General features: G+C 33.8%; 1 protein-coding gene across 12 annotated transcripts in view; it reads left to right on the plus strand.

Annotated features, from left to right (window-relative positions):
- Positions 1 to 20,795, plus strand: part of mtd (TLD domain-containing protein mustard) — an 88,876-nt gene that overhangs the window by 63,386 nt on the left and 4,695 nt on the right. For 8 of the 12 annotated variants that reach the window (XM_089714447.1, XM_089714446.1, XM_089714443.1 and 5 more), the window contains 7 exons: positions 1,252 to 1,379; positions 4,313 to 4,475; positions 5,718 to 5,856; positions 7,044 to 7,097; positions 7,835 to 7,927; positions 17,507 to 17,625; positions 18,987 to 19,146. In XM_089714447.1, the coding sequence (XP_089570573.1) occupies positions 1,252 to 1,379; positions 4,313 to 4,475; positions 5,718 to 5,856; positions 7,044 to 7,097; positions 7,835 to 7,927; positions 17,507 to 17,625; positions 18,987 to 19,146 (856 nt within the window). Of the gene's footprint in view, positions 1 to 1,251; positions 1,380 to 4,312; positions 4,476 to 5,717; positions 5,857 to 7,043; positions 7,098 to 7,834; positions 7,928 to 13,036; positions 13,724 to 17,506; positions 17,630 to 18,986; positions 19,147 to 20,795 lie in introns of those variants that run through there. The other 4 variants (XM_089714445.1, XM_089714444.1, XM_089714448.1 and 1 more) reach the window with 3 other exon arrangements.

A 20,795-nucleotide genomic window follows, 5' to 3' on the forward strand; every position in this document is an offset into this window, starting at 1 on the left:
TAAAAAAAATTGTTGCCAGTTTCTGTGAGATGGCGTATGATAAAGATTCATTCATTTAGACGTGACTGTTGTTTCTGACAATTAGATCAGGAAAATAGTAAGAATAATGATTGATAACTGTTTAAAGTAGTATGTAGATATAAAAAGTGACATTGTTTCCATAGTGTATTTTCAAAAAATATTTGTTAATTGGTGATTCCGGTCGTGTCAGTGTGGTCCTAACAATCAGCCTATTGTTCGTGACTTCACTTTATGTTTCTAGGCCTTCCCACCGGTTTATCTTTTTATCTCGTCTTGTATTGTGAAAATTGCATTTTGAATTAGTCTTTTTCTTCAATAATAATACTGCCGTAAATATGTTTTACTTTTATCAGTGCTGGTTCAAAATGCAATGCGCTTACCTCTTTGTAAATCGATCGCTGAATGGCATGTGGTATATGTGTTAGGCGATACAGAATAGTTATTGTGAAGTTTAGTATAGTATCTTGAGCACTAGCGGTGTGGTGACACGACACGCTTTCTAGATAAGATCAAAAATTTCCTTGGCTCGACGTATATTGGCACAAATTTAATCTTATTATATCATATTGGATGTTTATTGTTGTGGGTTATAAGTTAAAATTCACTTGTTTTTAACTCAATCACAGTTAATAAATTTTCAATAGATCTATTTCAACTTTTGTATTTGCTATGGCGTGCCTCTGTCTTACCGCTCTTTCAAGAAACGTTGTCTCATGTCTTTAAGGTTGTGACTCGAGTTTATGTGTTCATCATTCACTTTTCTAACATATTGGCACCCTCTATCTGTTTCGTTACAAATTGGAGCATGTTAAGATATAAGTAAACTGAGAATAACTGTGATTTCTTACAGGAGGAGATAATGATGTTTTATTTACAGCTTACTATTAAATGATAACATTTATATTAGTTTTGTGTTTAACGTTCAATAAATACTTTACGAAAGTATTTATTTCGTGGGAAACAAGGTACTGGGTTAATTCATTCTTGTCCAAATTTTTATTATGGACTCTTTATTGTAACTGATTCTATTGCATTACATTAAACGTATGTTATAGCAAGCGTAACTTTTGTTTTTCCGTCTATTTAAGAGATTCTATCAGTAAGCATTCAAAAACTAAAACAACAAGAAGAATCAGCAACAAAAAAACATTAGAATTAAAAAATCTTGCTATAACATAGTAAATTATATACTTGGACGATTTTTTTGAAATGTTGAGTGATAATGCGCAGGCGCAGCTCACTGGGCGGTTTCGGGCGTTCTCACACAAAGTCTACGAGCATCGTGCCTCAGCCAAAACTCGACTACAGGAGTATGGTGTCCGTCGACGACATGCCAGACCTGTTCGCATCTTTTGATAGTGCGTATAATATTATGTTTTATATTTCTGATATGTGAATTAGTATAGTATTTAGAACAATAAATTGTCATAACGAAATTTTACATTTATGTATTCGTTTGAAAATAAATGTATAATTATAGTTTAATACAAAGAATAAGACGTTTAATACTAAGAACAACAGTTGAATTACTAGGTATTATCTCAAAATATTGTCACTAATACCGCTGTTTAATGGAGTTTACTGTAGTGTTTACACAATATTAGCAGACATTTGCATAAAGATAATACAAAAGGTGCTAATTTTCTTAAACATTTGACCTAATAGTCCATTGAATAAAAAGTTCTAGAGTGCGTGAGTTAGTAACGTAAGATGTTTCTTCGGAAACATGTCAAGAGTCCCTAGGTGATAAACATACTAAAACCCCGGGCCACTAGGAGGAGCCCCGGAGTGGGGGGAGGGGGGAAATGGGTCCATTTTTTTCATTTTTCGCTTAAATCTCAAAAACGGTACATGTTAGAGAAAAACTTTCAAGGAAAAGTTGAAAGGCCATAAAATTATCTACAAGTTGTACCTGAATCATTTTTTCCTATATCCTACCGTTTCTGAGTTATACGCGGTAAAACATGATTTTGGCTCAAACAATTTCCACATCAATCGATCAAAAAATATTTCTTTCTTCCAAAAAACTCAAATGTGCAACTTGTGACCGGTACTGATAGATTGCTCTTAATTAGGTCTATAATTGGTAAAATAAACACATTCCTCCATGGAAGCCTTTAGGAGGAATCGATTGTCAAAATATTATATTATGGTAGTTTGAGTTACTGAACTTGATCTTTTTATTTTTTTCTTCCAAAAAACTCAAAAGTGCAACTTGTGACCGGTACAGATAGATTGTTCATAATTGGATCTATCATTGATAAAAATACCATATTCCACCACGGAGGCGTTTACGGGGAATTGAATTTTATTAGGGTAGTTACGATACTTGAACTTTTTATTTTTTTTCTCCAAAAAAACTCAAAAGTGCAACTTGTGACCGATACTGATAGATTGCTCTTAATTAGGTCTATAATTGGTAAAATAAACACATTCCTCCATGGAAGCCTTTAGGAGGAATCGATTGTCAAAATACTATATTAGGGTAGTTTGAGTTACTGAACTTGATCTTTTTATTTTTTTCTTCCAAAAATCTCAAAAGTGCAACTTGTGACCGGTACTGTTAGATTGCTCTTAATTAGGTCTATAATTGGTAAAATAAACACATTCCTCCATGGAAGCCTTTAGGAGGAATCGATTGTCAAAATAATATATTAGGGTAGTTTGAGTTACTGAACTTGATCTTTTTATTTTTTTCTTCCAAAAAACTCAAAAGTGCAACTTGTGACCGGTACAGATAGATTGCTCATAATAAGGTCTATCATTGATAAAAATACTAGATTCCACCACGGAGGCGTTTACGGGGAATTGAATTTTATTAGGGTAGATACGATACTTGAACTTTTTTTTTTTTCTTCCAAAAAAACTCAAAAGTGCAACTTGTGACCGGTACCGATAGATTGCTCATAATTAGGTCTATCATTGATAAAAAAACCAGATTCCACCATGGAGGCGTTTAGGAGGTATTGAATTTTATTAGGGTAGTTACGATACATGAACTTTTTAACTAACTACCCTAATAAAATTCAATTCCCCGTAAACGCCTCCATGGTGGAATCTGGTATTTTTATAAATGATAGACCTAATTATGAGCAATCTATCTGTACCGGTCACAAGTTGCACTTTTGAGCTTTTTGGAAGAAAAAAAATAAAAAGTTCATGTATCGTAACTACCCTGATAAAATTCAATTCCCCGTAAACGCCTCCGTGGTGGAATGTGGTATTTTTAGCAATGATAGAACTAATTATGAGCAATCTATCTGTACCGGTCACAAGTTGCACTTTTGAGTTTTTTGGAAGAAAAAAATAAAAAGATCAAGTTCAGTAACTCAAACTGCCCTAATATAATATTTTGACAATCGATTCCTCCTAAAGGCTTCCATGGAGGAATGTGTTTATTTTACCAATTATAGACCTAATTAAAAGCAATCTATCAGTACTGGTCACAAGTTGCACATTTGAGTTTTTTGGAAGAAAGAAATATTTTTTGATCGATTGATGTGGAAATTGTTTGAGCCAAAATCATGTTTTACTGCGTATAACTCAGAAACGGTAGGATATAGGAAAAAATGATTCAGGTACAACTTGTAGATAATTTTATGGCCTTTCAACTTTTCCTTGAAAGTTTTTCTCTAACATGTACCGTTTTTGAGATTTAAGCAAAAAATGAAAAAATGGACCCATTTCCCCCCTCCCCCCACTCCGGGGCTCCTCCTAGTGGCCCGGGGTTTTAGTATGTTTATTACCTAGGGACTCTTGACATGTTTCCGAAGAAACATCTTACGTTACTAACTCACGCACTCTAGACCCCCCTTGGAGGGACTCATTCAATGGACTATAACACCTTATTCTACAGCAAAAAATGATGGTGTTTATTATTAACAATATTTTTCAAAGTAAACATCTTGATGGTATTACTTATACAAAAAAAATATCATCATACTTCTGCTATAAATAAATAAATTACAAATATATTATTTAAAAAAATCCATTACCTATTAAAAAAAAATGTTCATTCAAGGTACTTATTTAAAAATGTCATGCTTTAAAACTGAATAAGTGTATTTCCAATACTCAATTTACTGTGTTAACAGCCTTATTGCCATAAGTATCAACGAGATTGAATGCTTGATTTTTGAATAAATATTTTTTAATTTATTACTTTTACTTAATATACCTTAATCCATCAGGCCCCGGAATCACAGACACAATAGAAAATCTATTGTGTCGCGGCCGGATCTGGCCGTTCGGGGCTCAATGGGTTAAAATATAAACGTATTTCCCCCTGCAGAATTGATCCCGCGACCGGCCCGAGCATCGGACGACCCGCCGCTGTACCTGCGGCTGCGCATGGGCAAGCCGGCGGGCCGCCCGCTGCCGCGCTCCACGCAGCTCATGTCGTACGGCCGCAAGCGCATGAAGCCCGAGTACTGGTTCGGCGTGCCGAGGAATAGGTGCGCGATTTGTTTTTTTTTTTACTGGAATTTTGTATAGGGCATTTTTTTTTGTTAAAAAATTTCAGAGGTAAGCAAAAAAGGTTGTTTTTTTTGACGATTTATGAGTTATAGACTCTGTGGTCTGCCTCTGCATTATATTATTATGAAATACTGTTCCATTGGTAAATCTATTGCACTTAATATCTTCTATGTAATCATGATGTATAATTATTTTTATGTGCAAGTAGGTAATTCATCTTCTAAATGCTGAACTTTTTATACCGATGCTAAATTCTTACAAAATCGATGATGTTCAGTTCTATTAAAATCATAACAAGTAATGTTTACCCAGTCTATAAATATCTAAGTTTTTACCATCATAAATGGATGTAGATAATTGAAACTGGTTAGACTGTTGTGGCGTATAAATATTGGAACATATGACATGGTCTGCATATAAGGAAGTGCTATTGACACTCAGCATAAAAACTGACTGATTTATTTATGTTTTGTCTCTGTATCGTAGAGAATAGCGTGAATTGTTCACATATTTGTAAGTACAGATTGGTTGTAAAATATTGCAAGTTATTTTTATTTTCATGTGTTTAAATCATTGTCTTAATCTTCTTAAATTGCATATTATGTTATCAAACTATCAAGGTAGTTTAAAGGAACTTTTAGTGAGTAATATGGTCTCTGCCAAGTAGATGTAGTATAATTTTTTATCTTATAAGAATATCCATAATACCGTCAATCATGTTTGTGATTCACTGTATAAAAATGTGACATAGCATTAGTTCATACATAAAAAAAAAATGAAACTATCAGCCTATTTAATCTGTGAGATATGCGATACGTACGATTCATTTAAAGGATTTTTGGTCTTGTTTCTTCCTCCATAGCCTTATAATAATGATCTTTATAATCATAATGTACAGTACCTATGTAGGTATGTATGATGATGATGACGAATGTATTGTGTAGGGTAGGCAGAAATGTAATTAGACATTTTATCTTCTACATTCATATATAAAACACAAAAATGACTGACTAACTGCTTTAGCAACGGACAGTCCAAACTACCGAACCGACCGGGCTGAAATTTGGCATGCAGATAGCCTCTAATATTTAGGCAAAGGGATAAAATAGGTGATGAAAGTTTGTACAATTTATTTGACCACGCGGACGAAGTTGTGGGCAACAGCTAGTAGGATGATAATTTTTATAGGAATGATGATGATGTTGATGAATGTTGTACAGGGTGGACGATCTGTTCAAGTTCCTCACACACTGGGTGCCCGACCGGTACGGGCCGCTCGGTGATGTGGCGGCGCGCGGCTACGAGCTCATCGATAGCGACACTGAATGGGATGATGATGAAGTGAAACCGGGCCAAAAGGTAGACGAGACATTTTATAAATTTTACCAAGCTCGCTGTTAAGTCTGCTAGGGGTATATAATATATAACAAATACATCGCATTTAAAATCCATTAAAACGTCTTTAATTCCTTATAGAAGTTTAATATCGACATCTATTCCGAAAGCTAAACTAGCTATAACTAGGACTTTATTTCATTATCTTATTTGATATCAGCACTTTCACCTAAGCTATGATCTCCATGTACACTTTCTTCTTCACCTGCATCCATAAGTCAATTTTATTGTCATCTTTGTCTTCAAGTGCATCTTTATCTACACTTCCTAATAAAGTTATGAGGAAATATTAGATTTTTTTATGTGTAATAGAAAAACTTAAAAATTACAAATACCACCCCACGATCAACGAATAAATTAATGAATAAAATTTTTTCGCTTTTACTTCATACATCGATATTATATTTTAATACAATGTTGACTATAAAGTTAAATCCTACCTTTAATAAATTACACAAAAATCCTTGAAATTCTCAAAAGAAGGACAGCGAAAGTCGTTTATTGCAGTTATTTAACTGTCGGATTAAATATGATAGTTGTGTATCTAATATAGACTGATAATTGGGTTATTCATACTTCGTTTCTGATAAATTATAAGCAGTTATTTTTAATATATCACCGATACCGCCGTAACCTTGACTCGAACGTAATACATAATAATACACGAACAAAGTATATTGTAGCTAATTGTATCGCGCTAAATCAACAATTAGCTTGACACGCGACTCCGCCTTTATCGCGACATCACTCATCAAGATAACTGCTCCCGTTTGTTAGATCAGATACTAGATATACTTATACATCTTAATTATTGCAGCCTCTACACATCTATATTATAAAAACTTGAGCCTCATATAGCACATGCTTAAACAAGTGCGAATATATTTTGTAAACTAATCACGTTTATAATTATTCATACGCTAGAAATATACCTCGACCTAGGTAAATGTTATAATTATGCGTTGTACTTAAACAAATAGGTATACCTATAAATGTTTCTACGCAGTACGAATGCAATACCGGTTTCAAACAAAACATTGCAGATTCCATTGCAAAATACATTTATCAGTGACAGGTTGAGATCGTTAATCCTTAATATAACAATATATATGATGCATACCAATAGAAACAATATTATTGTTTTGTTACAGGAACGTGCCGGCAGCACTGGAGATGTTTCTGACCTTACGAGAGAGTCATGGGAGGTAAGACTTATAAACTATACCTACTTATATTACTGCTTAAAGTCAATATTTTATAACTTTTGTATTTTGATTTGTGATTAACAAATAACGCTTTCTATTCTAACACATCACATTCCACATTACGGTACATATTAAACAACGATAAGTTTGTTGTATTGCGTGTTTTATCGTGATAAATTTGTGCAACAAACAAAGGCGCTATCTTTAAATTAGATTCATTACCACACAAATATAATGTATCAAATATCTATAAATGAATAACAGACAATGAACAATATACCTTTTAATTTTACTCGCGTGCAATGCTTTCGTATACCTACGTAACATAAATGTGTATGCGGGAAAGTTTCGTTTTCTAATTTAACATGAGCGCACGATTTTTTATGAATTAATCTATTTTGCCCGCTCAATAAAAGGGCTATTGATATATCGAACTAATTGATTTCGATAAGTTAATAAGTCGTTCAGATAATCAGGTAATTGATTTTGAAAATCTGAGCGCTGTCTTTATTGTACGATAGCGTCGTTAATAGGTTCGATGGATACACGTGTTATCTAGATGAACCTTAGTATTTGTTTATCGCTATAACACATTTATTTTAGGATATCTTTACATATCGTAAACATACTTTGCACATAAACTCTACATGTGACACGTTTTATTGCCATCGTCTAGCGGAAGAATTAATAGATATGTCTGATATAACAAAACTGTAATGAATAACGCGATTGCGTAGCTGCTGAAGGCGCCCTACGTGAAAATATATTCGATAATGAAGAGTCAAGCCGAAGCGCTGGGCGATTCGCTCGGGGAGGAGCCTCAGCCCGAGGTACTATAGCGCTTTACAGCAACGCTAGAAGTTACCATGTTTGTTTTAGTCATAACTCGTAGGGGTGTTAGATGATGCACGAAGCTAAACGCCCATGTGATGAACGCGCGTTTACGAACACGTCAAGGCGTCGATTCCTTCGCTCCTTTTTAATAATTTTTATGGACCCTTGATAGGATGCCATAAATGTGCAGTTATATGGTTTAATGCGTTGTTCATATTAATATCGAATTAATGTGATTGGATATCCAAGTACGGACGCGAGCCTTGGTGTGTTCTTACTATCTGTATGCACTTCTAGATACCTATGCACAATCCTGTAGGATTGCAAGATTATTTCCCCACTTTAAACCCTGTTATGATGAATGTACATTGTTTATTCTTTCTGTTTTATTCGTTAAAAATAATTGTATAATAAAAGAAATTGCTCTTTCAACATCCTCTTATTTCGTTTTCCTTTTAGTTATTATATTTTTAACAATTTATAATCATGTTCGTAATATATAAGACGATGACTATGCATATTTGTGAACATATTTCACATATAAAAATAAACATTCGATCATCAAAAGTAATAATGGCATTGCTTTAATTTTATAAATATTGCATGTGTCTGTTCATTTCGTATGTTCATAGTGACGTTTCCAAATATACACTCGTTAGTTAATTCTAGGGAACAATAGATGACGCCGCGATCGTCACGTAACCACTGGCATACGCGTCACTCGTTTTTATTTTGTCTGTATTTAATTACATTTTTATTTGTCTAGACTTTAAATCAATTGTATTTCATTGCTTCGGGGTATTCCTATTTGAAGTTTAATTCACATAATATAGTAAAAGCTGTATTTTTGAGATGCATTACAAACTTTGATACAAAGTATAATTTAATGCATCTGAAAAATACAGCTTTTAACTAAAGAACTTTGATACAAACTAAATTAATATGTTTTGTCTGCTTTTTCAACTCACCATAAATACCAACGAAATTTAATTTGTAATAATGGTACGGAAGCCAGGTGCAAATTTGGTTAATTATTTCCTCTCAAGAGATAATTCGTCAGACGCCTCAGAGTATAGTATTATAAAGCCTCGTGAACGTCAGCTGGCGCTCGGTTGGGGGGTGAGCGGTTGTAGCCTCCCACGCACGTAGGAAAAAAATACATTCATTCATTCATTTCCTCTCAGCTAAAAATTTGTCAAATTGTAGCTAACCCAATATCTCAACGAAAAAAAATAATCAGCTGGTTACAACATGGTGTATTAAATACGTCAGCTGGTGTCTCGAACATGAAAGTTAAATTTAAAGAAAAATTTATTTTCCGTGATTTCCTCTCAAACAAAAATTTACCTGATGATAGCTTATATGTAACTGTGGATAAATATATAGGTCAGCTGGCTGTATCTTGGTGGAAAAACCGTCAGCTGATACGGGAGGCTACAACCGCTCTTCCCCCCAACCGAGCTTTCACGAGTTCACGACGACGTTCACGAGGCTTCATAATACTATACTTTGATGCATTTTACTAATTACCGCTTGAGAGGAACTTGGTCATAAAATCTGTTCCTGGCTCCCGTACCATAATTCCCAAAAGTTTTACAAAAATAATCCGTTTAACCGCTTTTTTGTCTCATAAAATACGCTTCACGCTGTCAAAAATGACAAAAAAATGACAAGAAACAGTTTGGAATCAAAATTAGAGGAAAAATAACAATCTTTCAAGTAAAATCTGTAATTCTTGATAAATCTCAGCGAGCTTTTCCCAGGTTGGTAAATACTTCCACGTAATAACTAAATTATATTCTGTTCCGTTTGTAAATTTAAAGCTAAAAGGTTTCTTGGAAAAGAAGCTTGCGATTAATTTTTCAAACTAACGGAACACGATTACTTATTAGGAATGAGACTGTAACCAAATACGATTTTAATAAGCGAGGATAAACGTGATCAATTCACTGATTGTACCAGCACACGTGATGAACACCGTTCAGTTTGTTTAGTATCTCTGCCAACTGGCGATAATATTGAGATTAATATTAATTTACATTGCAACTTGCATTACAAGACGACGTTGTACACAAACGTTTAAATAACTCGTTGTCTCATGTTTATTTATTGTGAATCGAGTATTACGAACGCAGTTCATCTTTTCATCTTTATAATATTTTCCTTTTAGATGCATAATCACGTATACCAAATACTATGAATGCTAACCATCGTGTTTGTTACGCTGTAACTGTTAAAGGAATTCGCTAATTCGACTGTACTATACTTTACGCTATGTGAATTTATCATCAAGCTGACAACAATACTCTGTCAGATAAATGAATTCAAATTGCTACATGCTCTTGGAAAATACCGGACAACTAGCGCATTTAATGAGATGTAGCGTTGGAAATAAGCTAATTCTGTCTCGCATTGTCAAAGTACTAGTTGCTTGTACATTCCTTTTTCACGTTTTTTGTACATAGATTTAAAATAGTAACTTTTCTGTGAAAAAAGGGGCCGTTGAACTAATGCTTTTGTAAGTGCCACTAAGACTGCATTTCAATTTTGTTAGGTTGCTATTAAATGAAGGTAACGTAACATTATATTATAAGAAATTTACTTTACAAAAAGGCTTCACTCTACATATGTGAATCTACTTAGGGCTCATAAAAATCCACAAATAGCCCTTTGAGACTGGAAAGTAAATTGGTAAACAGTCTAATGTACGATCATACGACCTCGTCCTTCATATTCGGAATTATTCCACTGGGTGCTTTTTGAGGCATTTTCGACGGTTACATACTAAAACAATATTCATTTTTTAACCCTCTACTCTATTTAATGGTATATTTTATTTATCGCCGATGAAAAATTAAAAATTCATTATGTAGAAAAGAGAAGAAAAAGTTTCATTAGTCAAATTTCCATACATCGTTCGACATTGATGCTTGATACTTGTTTTTTTAGTTAGTCTTAACCGAGATGAACTCGTTAGGGTATTTTCCATTCTCTTTAATGTTACAAAATCATATACATATGAAGAAAACATATTTACGGAAATTACTCAATATTTTAAATTCAAATTATCCAATAAAATAACAATCAGATGGAAAATATTTACGATAGCGATAGTGTTTAAAAGCTGTTTTTTTTTCTTTTACATATAAAATATTAAAAAATGTGTATGAGTAGGTGTGAACGCAATAGTGTTAATAAATTATTAGATTATATCTATTTCTATAGATTGAGAATTAAACCACAAACGGGTGGTAGGATGTTTTATATTTATCAGTACTACATTTCTAGTTAAATTATTAAGCCAGCGATAGCATTAAGCAGTCCTTTCGTATTTCTTAATATTTCGGATTTAGCTGTTAAGTCCCATTCAGAAATTGTTAACATTCTGAGTTTTATGTTATTTTAAATGGGTTAATTAATGATATCTCGTTTAAATGTATAGGATAAATTGGAACTGGCTGCATTTCCCGCGATCCAGTGAGATCGAGTTTATATTTATGGTGCCCATAAATAACTCCAGTTTTTATTGTTGGAAGTATTTTAAGTGATATACAGGCTGTGCAGATAACCTACAACGACGTATGTTTACACATTCTATGTATGGAAAATTTACATCATTAATTACCTCATTACAATATTACGATATACATATTCAATTTTAGGTCACCACTTCAATATTTGTTTTATATATTTAAGTGCCACAAATAAGAAAAATAAATTATCTAGATAAGGTTGTCTCAATTGTTTAGATTATGTATTTAAATGAAAATGAACTTGTCTTACATTAACGTGTAAATACAAAAGAAAACATTTTAATTAAGCCTGTAACTCGAGACGTTTAGCACTCTAGCTAAAACTAATTGGCGTATCGCTAATTGTTAGGTTTTTAGCGTCTATTTGCAAATTTTAGAATCTTTATGGCAGAAATTTAGCCTTTTTTCTAGATTTGTGACCTATACTAATTGAACGTCAATAAAATGTGGTGGAAATTGTTCTTACGTTAACCTTTGCAGTTCTTAGCAATAATAAATAAGAGGAAATAAATGGCTATTCAGATCACTGAACTGTAAATACAGGGCTACCAGTATTGCAATGAAATCTGATATTGTGGTAAAAGATATTGGATGAAAGTATAAGTGTCGTATTTCATTTAATACCATAACGGTGTGTACAAACTTTAAACAGATTTACAGCCAGTCAAGAGTGCTTGAGCCTTTTTTTTAAATTTAATCATATTTTAAATAAAGGGAAGTGGAATTGAATGTATGGCTAACTATTTTATTATATGAGGTAGAAGTTCTACCTTAGTCTGACAAGGGATTACTGATTAGAAATGTCGTCTGGAGATTTTAGAAAATTTCTCGGGGCGATAAGAACATACAGATTCTTTGATGGTTGCTTGTACAGTATTATTAGTTATTTGTTTTTGGATTCCATAAATCTCGGCACGTTGATATACGATCTCATAAATTGTGCGGTACCTGCTGTCGGATCTCAAGAACATAGCCATAATATAAGTATAAATTCGCCAGCATTAGACATACTTCCTTGACGTGTTCACCTAGACAAGGCAGTGTTTAAGCAATATTTATAAAAGCCTTTTGCTAAAATTCACTGCGAATAATCCCACTTCATGGTCAAATCTCGATTAAGCATTTTGTACAGCATCAGTTTAAGTATACGTCATCTTTTAATTTAATTATATGTTCATGTTTTTCTACATAGGTAAAACAATATAAGAAGCCCGTTTAAAATATAATTGCGATGCATGTAATTACAAATGACATGAGGTTAAGGCATTAGCGCAATGCATATAAACCTTGTCGTATGACATTGTTTGCAAATGGAGAAGGTTTAGGTAGATTTTATTTGAATGGATTTTCAAGATATTTTTTTATTATTATCAGCCAGTGATGGTATCGCCTCGCAGTAGGAGAGCGGCCTAGCACGTCCGGATACGTGAGTCGACGTCACCTTCGAACACGGGTCAGCCACTACGGTGCATTTATATTTCCAATGCCATCACCCCACTCATCTGGCCATTTTTTATCCACTAATTTTGAACAGTCACAATAAAACGGTTTCCCGAGGTGCATTGTTGTTGCAGTTGCAAAATAATAAATCATCGAAAAGTCTGTTTACATTCCAACAATGATAAGTGGTGCGCAGTTCGGTAAATGATCCCATTTGTCCGCCAATTAATCTCTTAGACACGTTCAGGCAGCCAAGTTAATAGTTTAAGTAGGGAGTTAATTCGTTTCCCGATAAACAGCATGCTAGAGCAGCCAAACGTGCACTTTTTGTCGTCACAGTGGCGGGGTCGCCGTGGCATGCCGCGATTCTTTCTTTAGCCTCTAGCTAGTCCCCAAGCAGCGGTGCTGCGCCGTACTCGCCTTTATGACGGATTATTCGTTGAAAAACTTTTTTAATTAATACGCGGCCCGACAACTTGAAAACGCGAGTTCGACTTCAGGCAGCATTCGCGCCATAAATGCACCCGACTGAAGTGAATCACTTTTCAAAGCGAAAAATACAGAACTTTGTTTATAAGCAGAGCCGAGGCGGAGTTTACAATACAAAACAACTTCGAAACCGCTTTAGTCGTGTGGGTGAATCTAAAAACGTCTCGTGAATACGTGCGTGTTTTACGTTCCTTGTGCACACTTGCAGTTGTTGTATTCGCGAATTTTGTGCGAAATAACGTTTCATAAATGCAGACTATGAAATGGATAGAAATGGTGCGGCTCGGGCCGACGTCGCCGGAGAGGTCTTCCACTTTCGACAGCGAGAAGGTGAGGTTACGAAATACCGTTAACAATAGCGAAAACAATATGTATACTTTCTTATCGGATTGTAAAACTGACATCGTGCGCTATAAACACTTATGCCTTAACTGTTATACCGCCAATATATTATAATAATTAAGTATTGTAGATATTTAATCCAGTTGTCAGCCGGTTGTATCTAACAATATTTGTTTTATTATGTAGTCTGAGAGATTGATCAAAACTATAAAAATCTTGCTTAAGTTTTGTTTTATAGGTATATCCATCTATCGTAAAATTATTAATATAATTTAAAGATGCTATCGTATCTAATTTTTCTAAGTAGCATGATAATAACTTGTTATCTTTATGGTATAAAGATAAACTTATACTTATAACCTTTGTTACCCAAGTTAAATATATGATAGTCAAAAAGAATTGTTGTGACCTACTTATTAATTAACTGAATACAACTCGCTTACATTTCCTGTATCGTAAGAATATTAAATGTATTGCAATAAATGTCACATAAACGGGTTTAGGACGTCAAGCAAATTGCTAAAAAATTGTTCGAATCATTAACAATTAAAGCATATGACAATGTTGCTCCAAATATTGAAAAAAACACGAATCAACCAGTATTTAAAGTAGTCAAAAATAAATGCTTTTAACAATGGTTCTTTATTATTAATTAAAATAATGTTTCCTAATCTATTAGAGATAATATACTATTCTATTTTTCTATACTTAGCTAGTTATCATATTATCACTATAAATCACGAATATTTATTTTATTATCTTTGATCAGTTAATGTAGTGGTATTGAAGATAATCCATTAATTATTATTTATTAATAATCCAAACTGATTGCAAAAGGCCGTCACGTCGCGATGTATAGTTGAATGACAGATATATATATACAAATATAAATCAACCAAAAGGGTATCTCTTAAGAATAAACAATATAGTATTTATGTTACATTACCTACATACCTAACCTATAATAAAATAACTATGACAAAATAGCTCTCACCTATAACACAATTTGACTTGGGTTAATAATATTAATGATATCAATTTTTGACAGTTACTTATCAACCTGTATTTATTGCCTAATAAAAAACATATAATCCACAATAATAAATGTATTGTGCATTATATTCACAAATTATTGACATAAGATAACATCTAGGTTTGATATGGAACACTCACAACATGAAGGTTCAGTCGTAATTGTGGTGGTGCATTGGATGCTATTCGGAACCTTAATAATTAAAATTAACCGGTTATTTTCAAAATGACGATCGTTGGCATTCAACCTTAATAGTTACCGCTGATTATGATGTTCTAACTAGCTATCAACTAAACAACGTTTTAATATATTCTTACGTGAGTTGGCAAGAATTGATTACACGTTATTAGTTGCGAAAGTGAAATTCGTTCAAGATGTTGGGAAAGTTAGCAAAAAAGCTTTCCGAGAAAGTGGAAAAGACTAATACCATGTTACTTAAAGTAACTATGAAAATGAAAAAGCCAGCAAAGTTTCCTTCTAGTAGAAGGTGCACGTTAGAATCTATTGTCGAGGTGAGATTTTTCTATATTACCGTTTATAACTATGAGTTATAAATCAAATAATCGCTTTTTGGATACCTGAGAAAATAATGTCTATACCTATGTTAACTTCAATTAATTCTCTGTTTATATTTGAGAATCTGACTATTATGAATTATGATGTAAGCAATAAGCATATTGCACGCCTCATAAGCGAAGCGTTGAGGTGGGTACTACTGTCACTTCGCGCAAAACATCTGATTTTTCAAACTTAAAATGTCTTTATGTATCATACATTGCACTTGTAAGATAATACATATACACACATATTAAGAAAAAACACTATTTTTAACGTTCATGATATTTTTGATGTCATTTTTGTTATTTAAACTAGTTAAAAAACAGTTTAAAAAAGTTCTGTCTTGGACGTCCGTGTGTCTGTATGTGCGGATCCTTTTTCTTGTTAACACGATAGCGACCGAAATACTTTACTAATCGAGTCTTTTTTTTTTCTCTTACGCTTGAGTATGCTCAGGAATAGAACCCTTTCATTTTTCAGGGTCTGATTCGATGTGGTTTAATTGTTATTAAATAAACAAAAATAATAATTAATAAATATTTATTAAAAAAAATTATGAGGCGTGCACTTTTGGATTTTCCAAATTATTTTTTTTTCTCTTGTGTTTTTGTTGACTGTGTCCGTCGAATGTCGAGGTTATTCATACTACCATATTTAGAACTACCATCAGCAATCTTGTTTAAGTCAAATTTATTAGGCTTGATTTTGATATCTTATTAGGTTCCTATAGTTGTTATTAGTAAACTGTTTAATAAATGTGTATTGAAATATGTAAGTATAAAATTGTAAGTAATCAGATTAAATTTTATTGTGTCCATATTCAAGTGTTTTATGTCGACGTCCCTATCAGAGGTACATATCATATTATAAATGTATCGTGCACTTTATATAATATAAAATGTACAAAAATAATAAAAAACGCCACAAGATCCTTAACTATATGGAAGTTGGATTTATTCTTTTCACTTGCCTGTCGACATAGTTGTCATTAGAGGAAGTAGTGCGCAACGCACGCAATTGAATGTTAAAATACAAAACCAGCGTGAATGTTGAATGTGAACTGTAGTGTCCGGAATGCTCATTAGTGCATCTTGTCATTATTAGATGAAATTGTTTGCCATTTCATTCATTCAACAAGTCTCACTCTCAGTATTAGCTGTATCATTTTTATCGCATTAAGAGCGGGGGCACACGATGCGTTGCGGCGGCGGTGCGGCGCCGGAGCGGTGTCGCTGCGTCGTCTTACATAGAAATATCTGTGGCATGTCACACGATGCGCTCCGGCGCCGCACCGGACTTGTAACCACCAAGACGAGGCGGGGAGGGGTGAATGCGGTGCGACGTCGGAGCGGCACCGCTCAGTTGTTTTGCGTCACAAGGAAGGACACGCTGTGCAACGCTGCTACGACGCCGCTGCGACAGAACAACGTTACGGCGCCGCACCACTCGTGTGCCCACTGACACGGTGAAATCTTTGCGGTGCGGCGCCGCAACGCATCGTGTGCCCGCGCCCTAACCAGGGCATGTTGCACAACGTTTATGTGCCTGTTCATTTAATGAATTGAATGTTGAATAAATATTTTTTGCATGACTACAAAAATGTTATTCTCTTATTGTATTTATATTTATGTTAAGTGTATTGTAGGTATAAACTTTGTAAATGTAACTATACTATATTACAGCATACCTATAAAACAACCTCATCTCATTCTCAATCAAAACTTGCATATTAACAATTCATACCTAGATGATTTCGTATAACTACTACTTCAGAATTTTATCAAATTGCCAATATAAGTAAAATAATCTTATTAAAGAAACATTGAGGATAAAGTACTAATATTATGAGATTTCTCTGTTTTAAAAAGTAACTCGTTATTCGCACCGTTACTATCAATGTGGGAACAGGTTTATGAATATGTATGTCTGTTTTTTGCCGAGATATCTTATGTAGGCTGATAAATATGTCTTAGCTCGAAAATATTTTTTGATGTTTCTTTTATATGGCATAGTTGGAGCATATTCATTTTTCTAGAGCTCGTTTAATCTAATGTACGAGTCTATTTAAGGAAAAAAACTTCATGACATTATGTAGCTTGGAAACGTGATGTTGCACGTGTTCTATTTTTATGATAGGTTATGTATGGAAGTGTATTAAAGTCCACAATGTGCCGTAACAGGTGCTGTCCATGAGCGATGAGCTGCGACGAGCGCTTTACTCGTCTGGCGCCTCCGTCGACATGGAGTTCTCGCCCCCCGACCTCATCGGCACCTCCGAGATCTTCACAATGGAACACAGGTAAATGACTTGACCACTGGCTATTGACATTCCCCTCTTTTATGTCCAAATCCTTCTCCTAAGGTCTATGATTCATTCTTCTGCAACATTCAAATTGATCCATTTCCATTCAGCGGTTTTGACTTTTGACTAACGCAAGTCAGTAAATTTCAGTTATCAAGATTGACTTTAAAGCAAGCAAGCAATAAGCAATACATATTAGAATAACGTAGAAAATTCTGTTTATAATTGCATCAGTTCGAGGTATTGCGAGTTACGCCTTGCTGCGTTCGTTTCTTATATATATTCTGAAACAATCGAGTGAGGCGCAAAAACAATATTAACATATTAAGTATGTTTAATTCAACAGAAACTACGACCTCTGTAGGTGCGATTTTATAAACAATAATAATTCAGATACAATGTATGGGGGGAATCATAATATCCTGTGGAGGGATATTGTCATACGGGTGAAATGTTGACCATGAGTAATGTGATTGTGTATAAATTGCGAATCATTTTGCACAATATTGAGTAAGAAGAAACCCGCTATTTTTATTCGATTATTGCTTTCATATTCAATGTCCAATCGATTGAGAAAGTTGACATTCTTTTCAATTTACACCAAATTAAATTAGCAAGTAGGTAATTAACTTTTAAATTGGGCCGATCTGCAAAGTTAAATCTCGGTTAAGATTTGAGATACATATTATGTAACGCGCTTAAAGTGGTGTATGCTCGGAGATAATAAGAGATGCGCAGCCAAGAAGCGAAAATCTAGAAAAACATTTAACATGGCTTCAGTAAATAACCATGTACTTGATAATATAATATGCCCTCGCCATTTCCATGAATTGGAGAATCCCTCGAAAGAATTTCAAGCAAAATAAAATTAGTTTAACTTCCAATCAATTCAGAATGAATATCGTCTCTTTTCCTATCCCTTTTAAATGTCTTATCCAGTATCCTACCTATATCCAATCACATGGACTTTCCAATCTTTCTTCTATTTCTTTGTACCTTATAACTTCTTAGAGAATGTCCGACTAAGTGACTTCAGAAGCGAAAGCATGAAGAACAATCATATGAGGATATGTATTCTCCAACCTATATACTCACTAGCTTTTCCGCGCGGTTTCACCCGCATTGCTCCGCGCCTGTTGGTCTTAGCGTGATGATATATATCCTGTAGCCTTCCTCAATAAATTGGCTATCTAACACGAAAGAATTGTTCAAATTGGACCAGTAGTTCCTGAGATAAGCGCGTTCAAACAAACATAAAAACAAACAAACTCTTCAGCTTAGTAAAGATATACGCACGTAAATGCGTAAGAATATGTCCAACTACAGAGTATCTCACAATAATCTGTATGTATATTCAGGGAGAAGCTATGCAGCGTGCTACCGGCCCGCGCGCAGGGCTACATGTGGTCGCTCGCGTTCAGCACGAGCCAGCACGGCTTCTCGCTCGCGTCCATGTACCGCAAGATGCAGCGCGTCGACAGCCCCGTGCTGCTCGTCATACAGGACACTGATAATAACGTGAGTTGTATTTATTTAATTTTTGCAAGTAATTGTAATTTGCCTTGTAATTTATTTTTAATACCTCTTAAAACTTACTTACTTAGGGATATTCTGACTAGTTTTTGGAAGAAGTAATGCCTTGGAATTGATTCATGTAAGTTTTCAGAGATATTAGTCCCTGTGGCTGTAGCATAGTCGCTTGACTCTCTCCTACAGGGACTATTTGTGATCAATTACAGGATATTTAAGGATTTGGTTCTCCCGTAAGACAAAGGATATTTAATCCTGTCAGTATTTTATCGTCGCCAGAAATGTTATGGTCTATGGACATGTGGATGCGAACTATAAATGTATTAAAAACAAAAGGTTGTAAAAAGTAAAGTATGCAATAAAAAATAAAAAAGTAAATACTTACCACACATATATAAGAAAATATTTACGAGCATTTTATTCTTTTTATAATTAAATACTCCTTTAAAAAAGACCACGAGAACCGTACCGGAAAAGAAACACGCTTGAACCCATTCTAGTGGTATGAATTACCGTGTTTCCAATTGCATAATGCATATACATATAATTGTATATATTATTTTAATATGTATATTTTAATGCTTAATTTATTTATTGAATTGGCGCCAAGTCGCGTTCTAGCATACATTCCTTACCAATCAGGGTTGCCTGGAAGAGATTGCTTTTCAGCAATAAGGCCGCCTTTTAGTACGTATGTGCCGTGTGTTTTCATTGTATTTAATTATAGTATAGCTTATTTATGTTTGGTATATTATGTACAATAAAGAATAAATAAATAAAATAATTATCAAGCAAATACCTAACTGTACAATTGAATTGCTTGAACATGATCATTTATTAGGTTGCTTTAAATTAACGAATAATTAATTATATGGACGAAAATTTCAATAGGATAATATGTTTGACTTGAATGCATATTATGGACAAACTATGAAACCATTCCGGTTAATTATATTTAAACCCTCAGGTTCCGAGATAATCACATATTTGACATTTAAAAGATACTCAAGGAAGGTATTAAAATTCCAAGACGTGCAATCATTTTATAATCTAATACACGTGGTTTTAGTTCAAACACATAGGTGTGCTGACATACAGTATAATAAATTATCTAATTGGATTATTCGAGCTTAGGTTATGCTACTAAATATTCCTGATGACCTATCTGACCTACTCTACCTTGTCTATGTGTAAACACAGTTAGTTTGCATCGATAAAAACAAGAATTTTAATTGAATTGATTTGTCATATTGTAATCGGAAATTCATCCCGTGCAATGCTCATATTGTGTATATTAATTGTAATTGATCATAATAATTAACAATAAGTACTTTTTACTTTTACTAAGTTTACCGAACATAGATAAATTTTTTATCAAAATGTATTTGGCATTTATCGGAATGCGTTATGCGGGTACTAAATTCTAATATGTAGAACTCTATACATATAAATATGGATAAAATGGGTATTTAGAGTTATAGATTTTGTTTATGTTTACAAGAATCATGTAACAGATAAGATACTTAACAATAATAATTTTACGTTACTAAAATAATTATTTTCTAGGTACTTCATAAAAAGCTCACATAATTATCAGTAACCTCGCAGCAAAATAATAACAAAAATTATTAATTATG

The sequence above is a fragment of the Colias philodice genome, chromosome 3 (assembly GCF_061535455.1).
Source record: "Colias philodice isolate Cphi_HAF_F1 chromosome 3, ilColPhil1 Martin Lab GWU primary, whole genome shotgun sequence".
In the NCBI taxonomy this organism is placed as follows: Eukaryota; Metazoa; Arthropoda; class Insecta; order Lepidoptera; family Pieridae; genus Colias; species Colias philodice.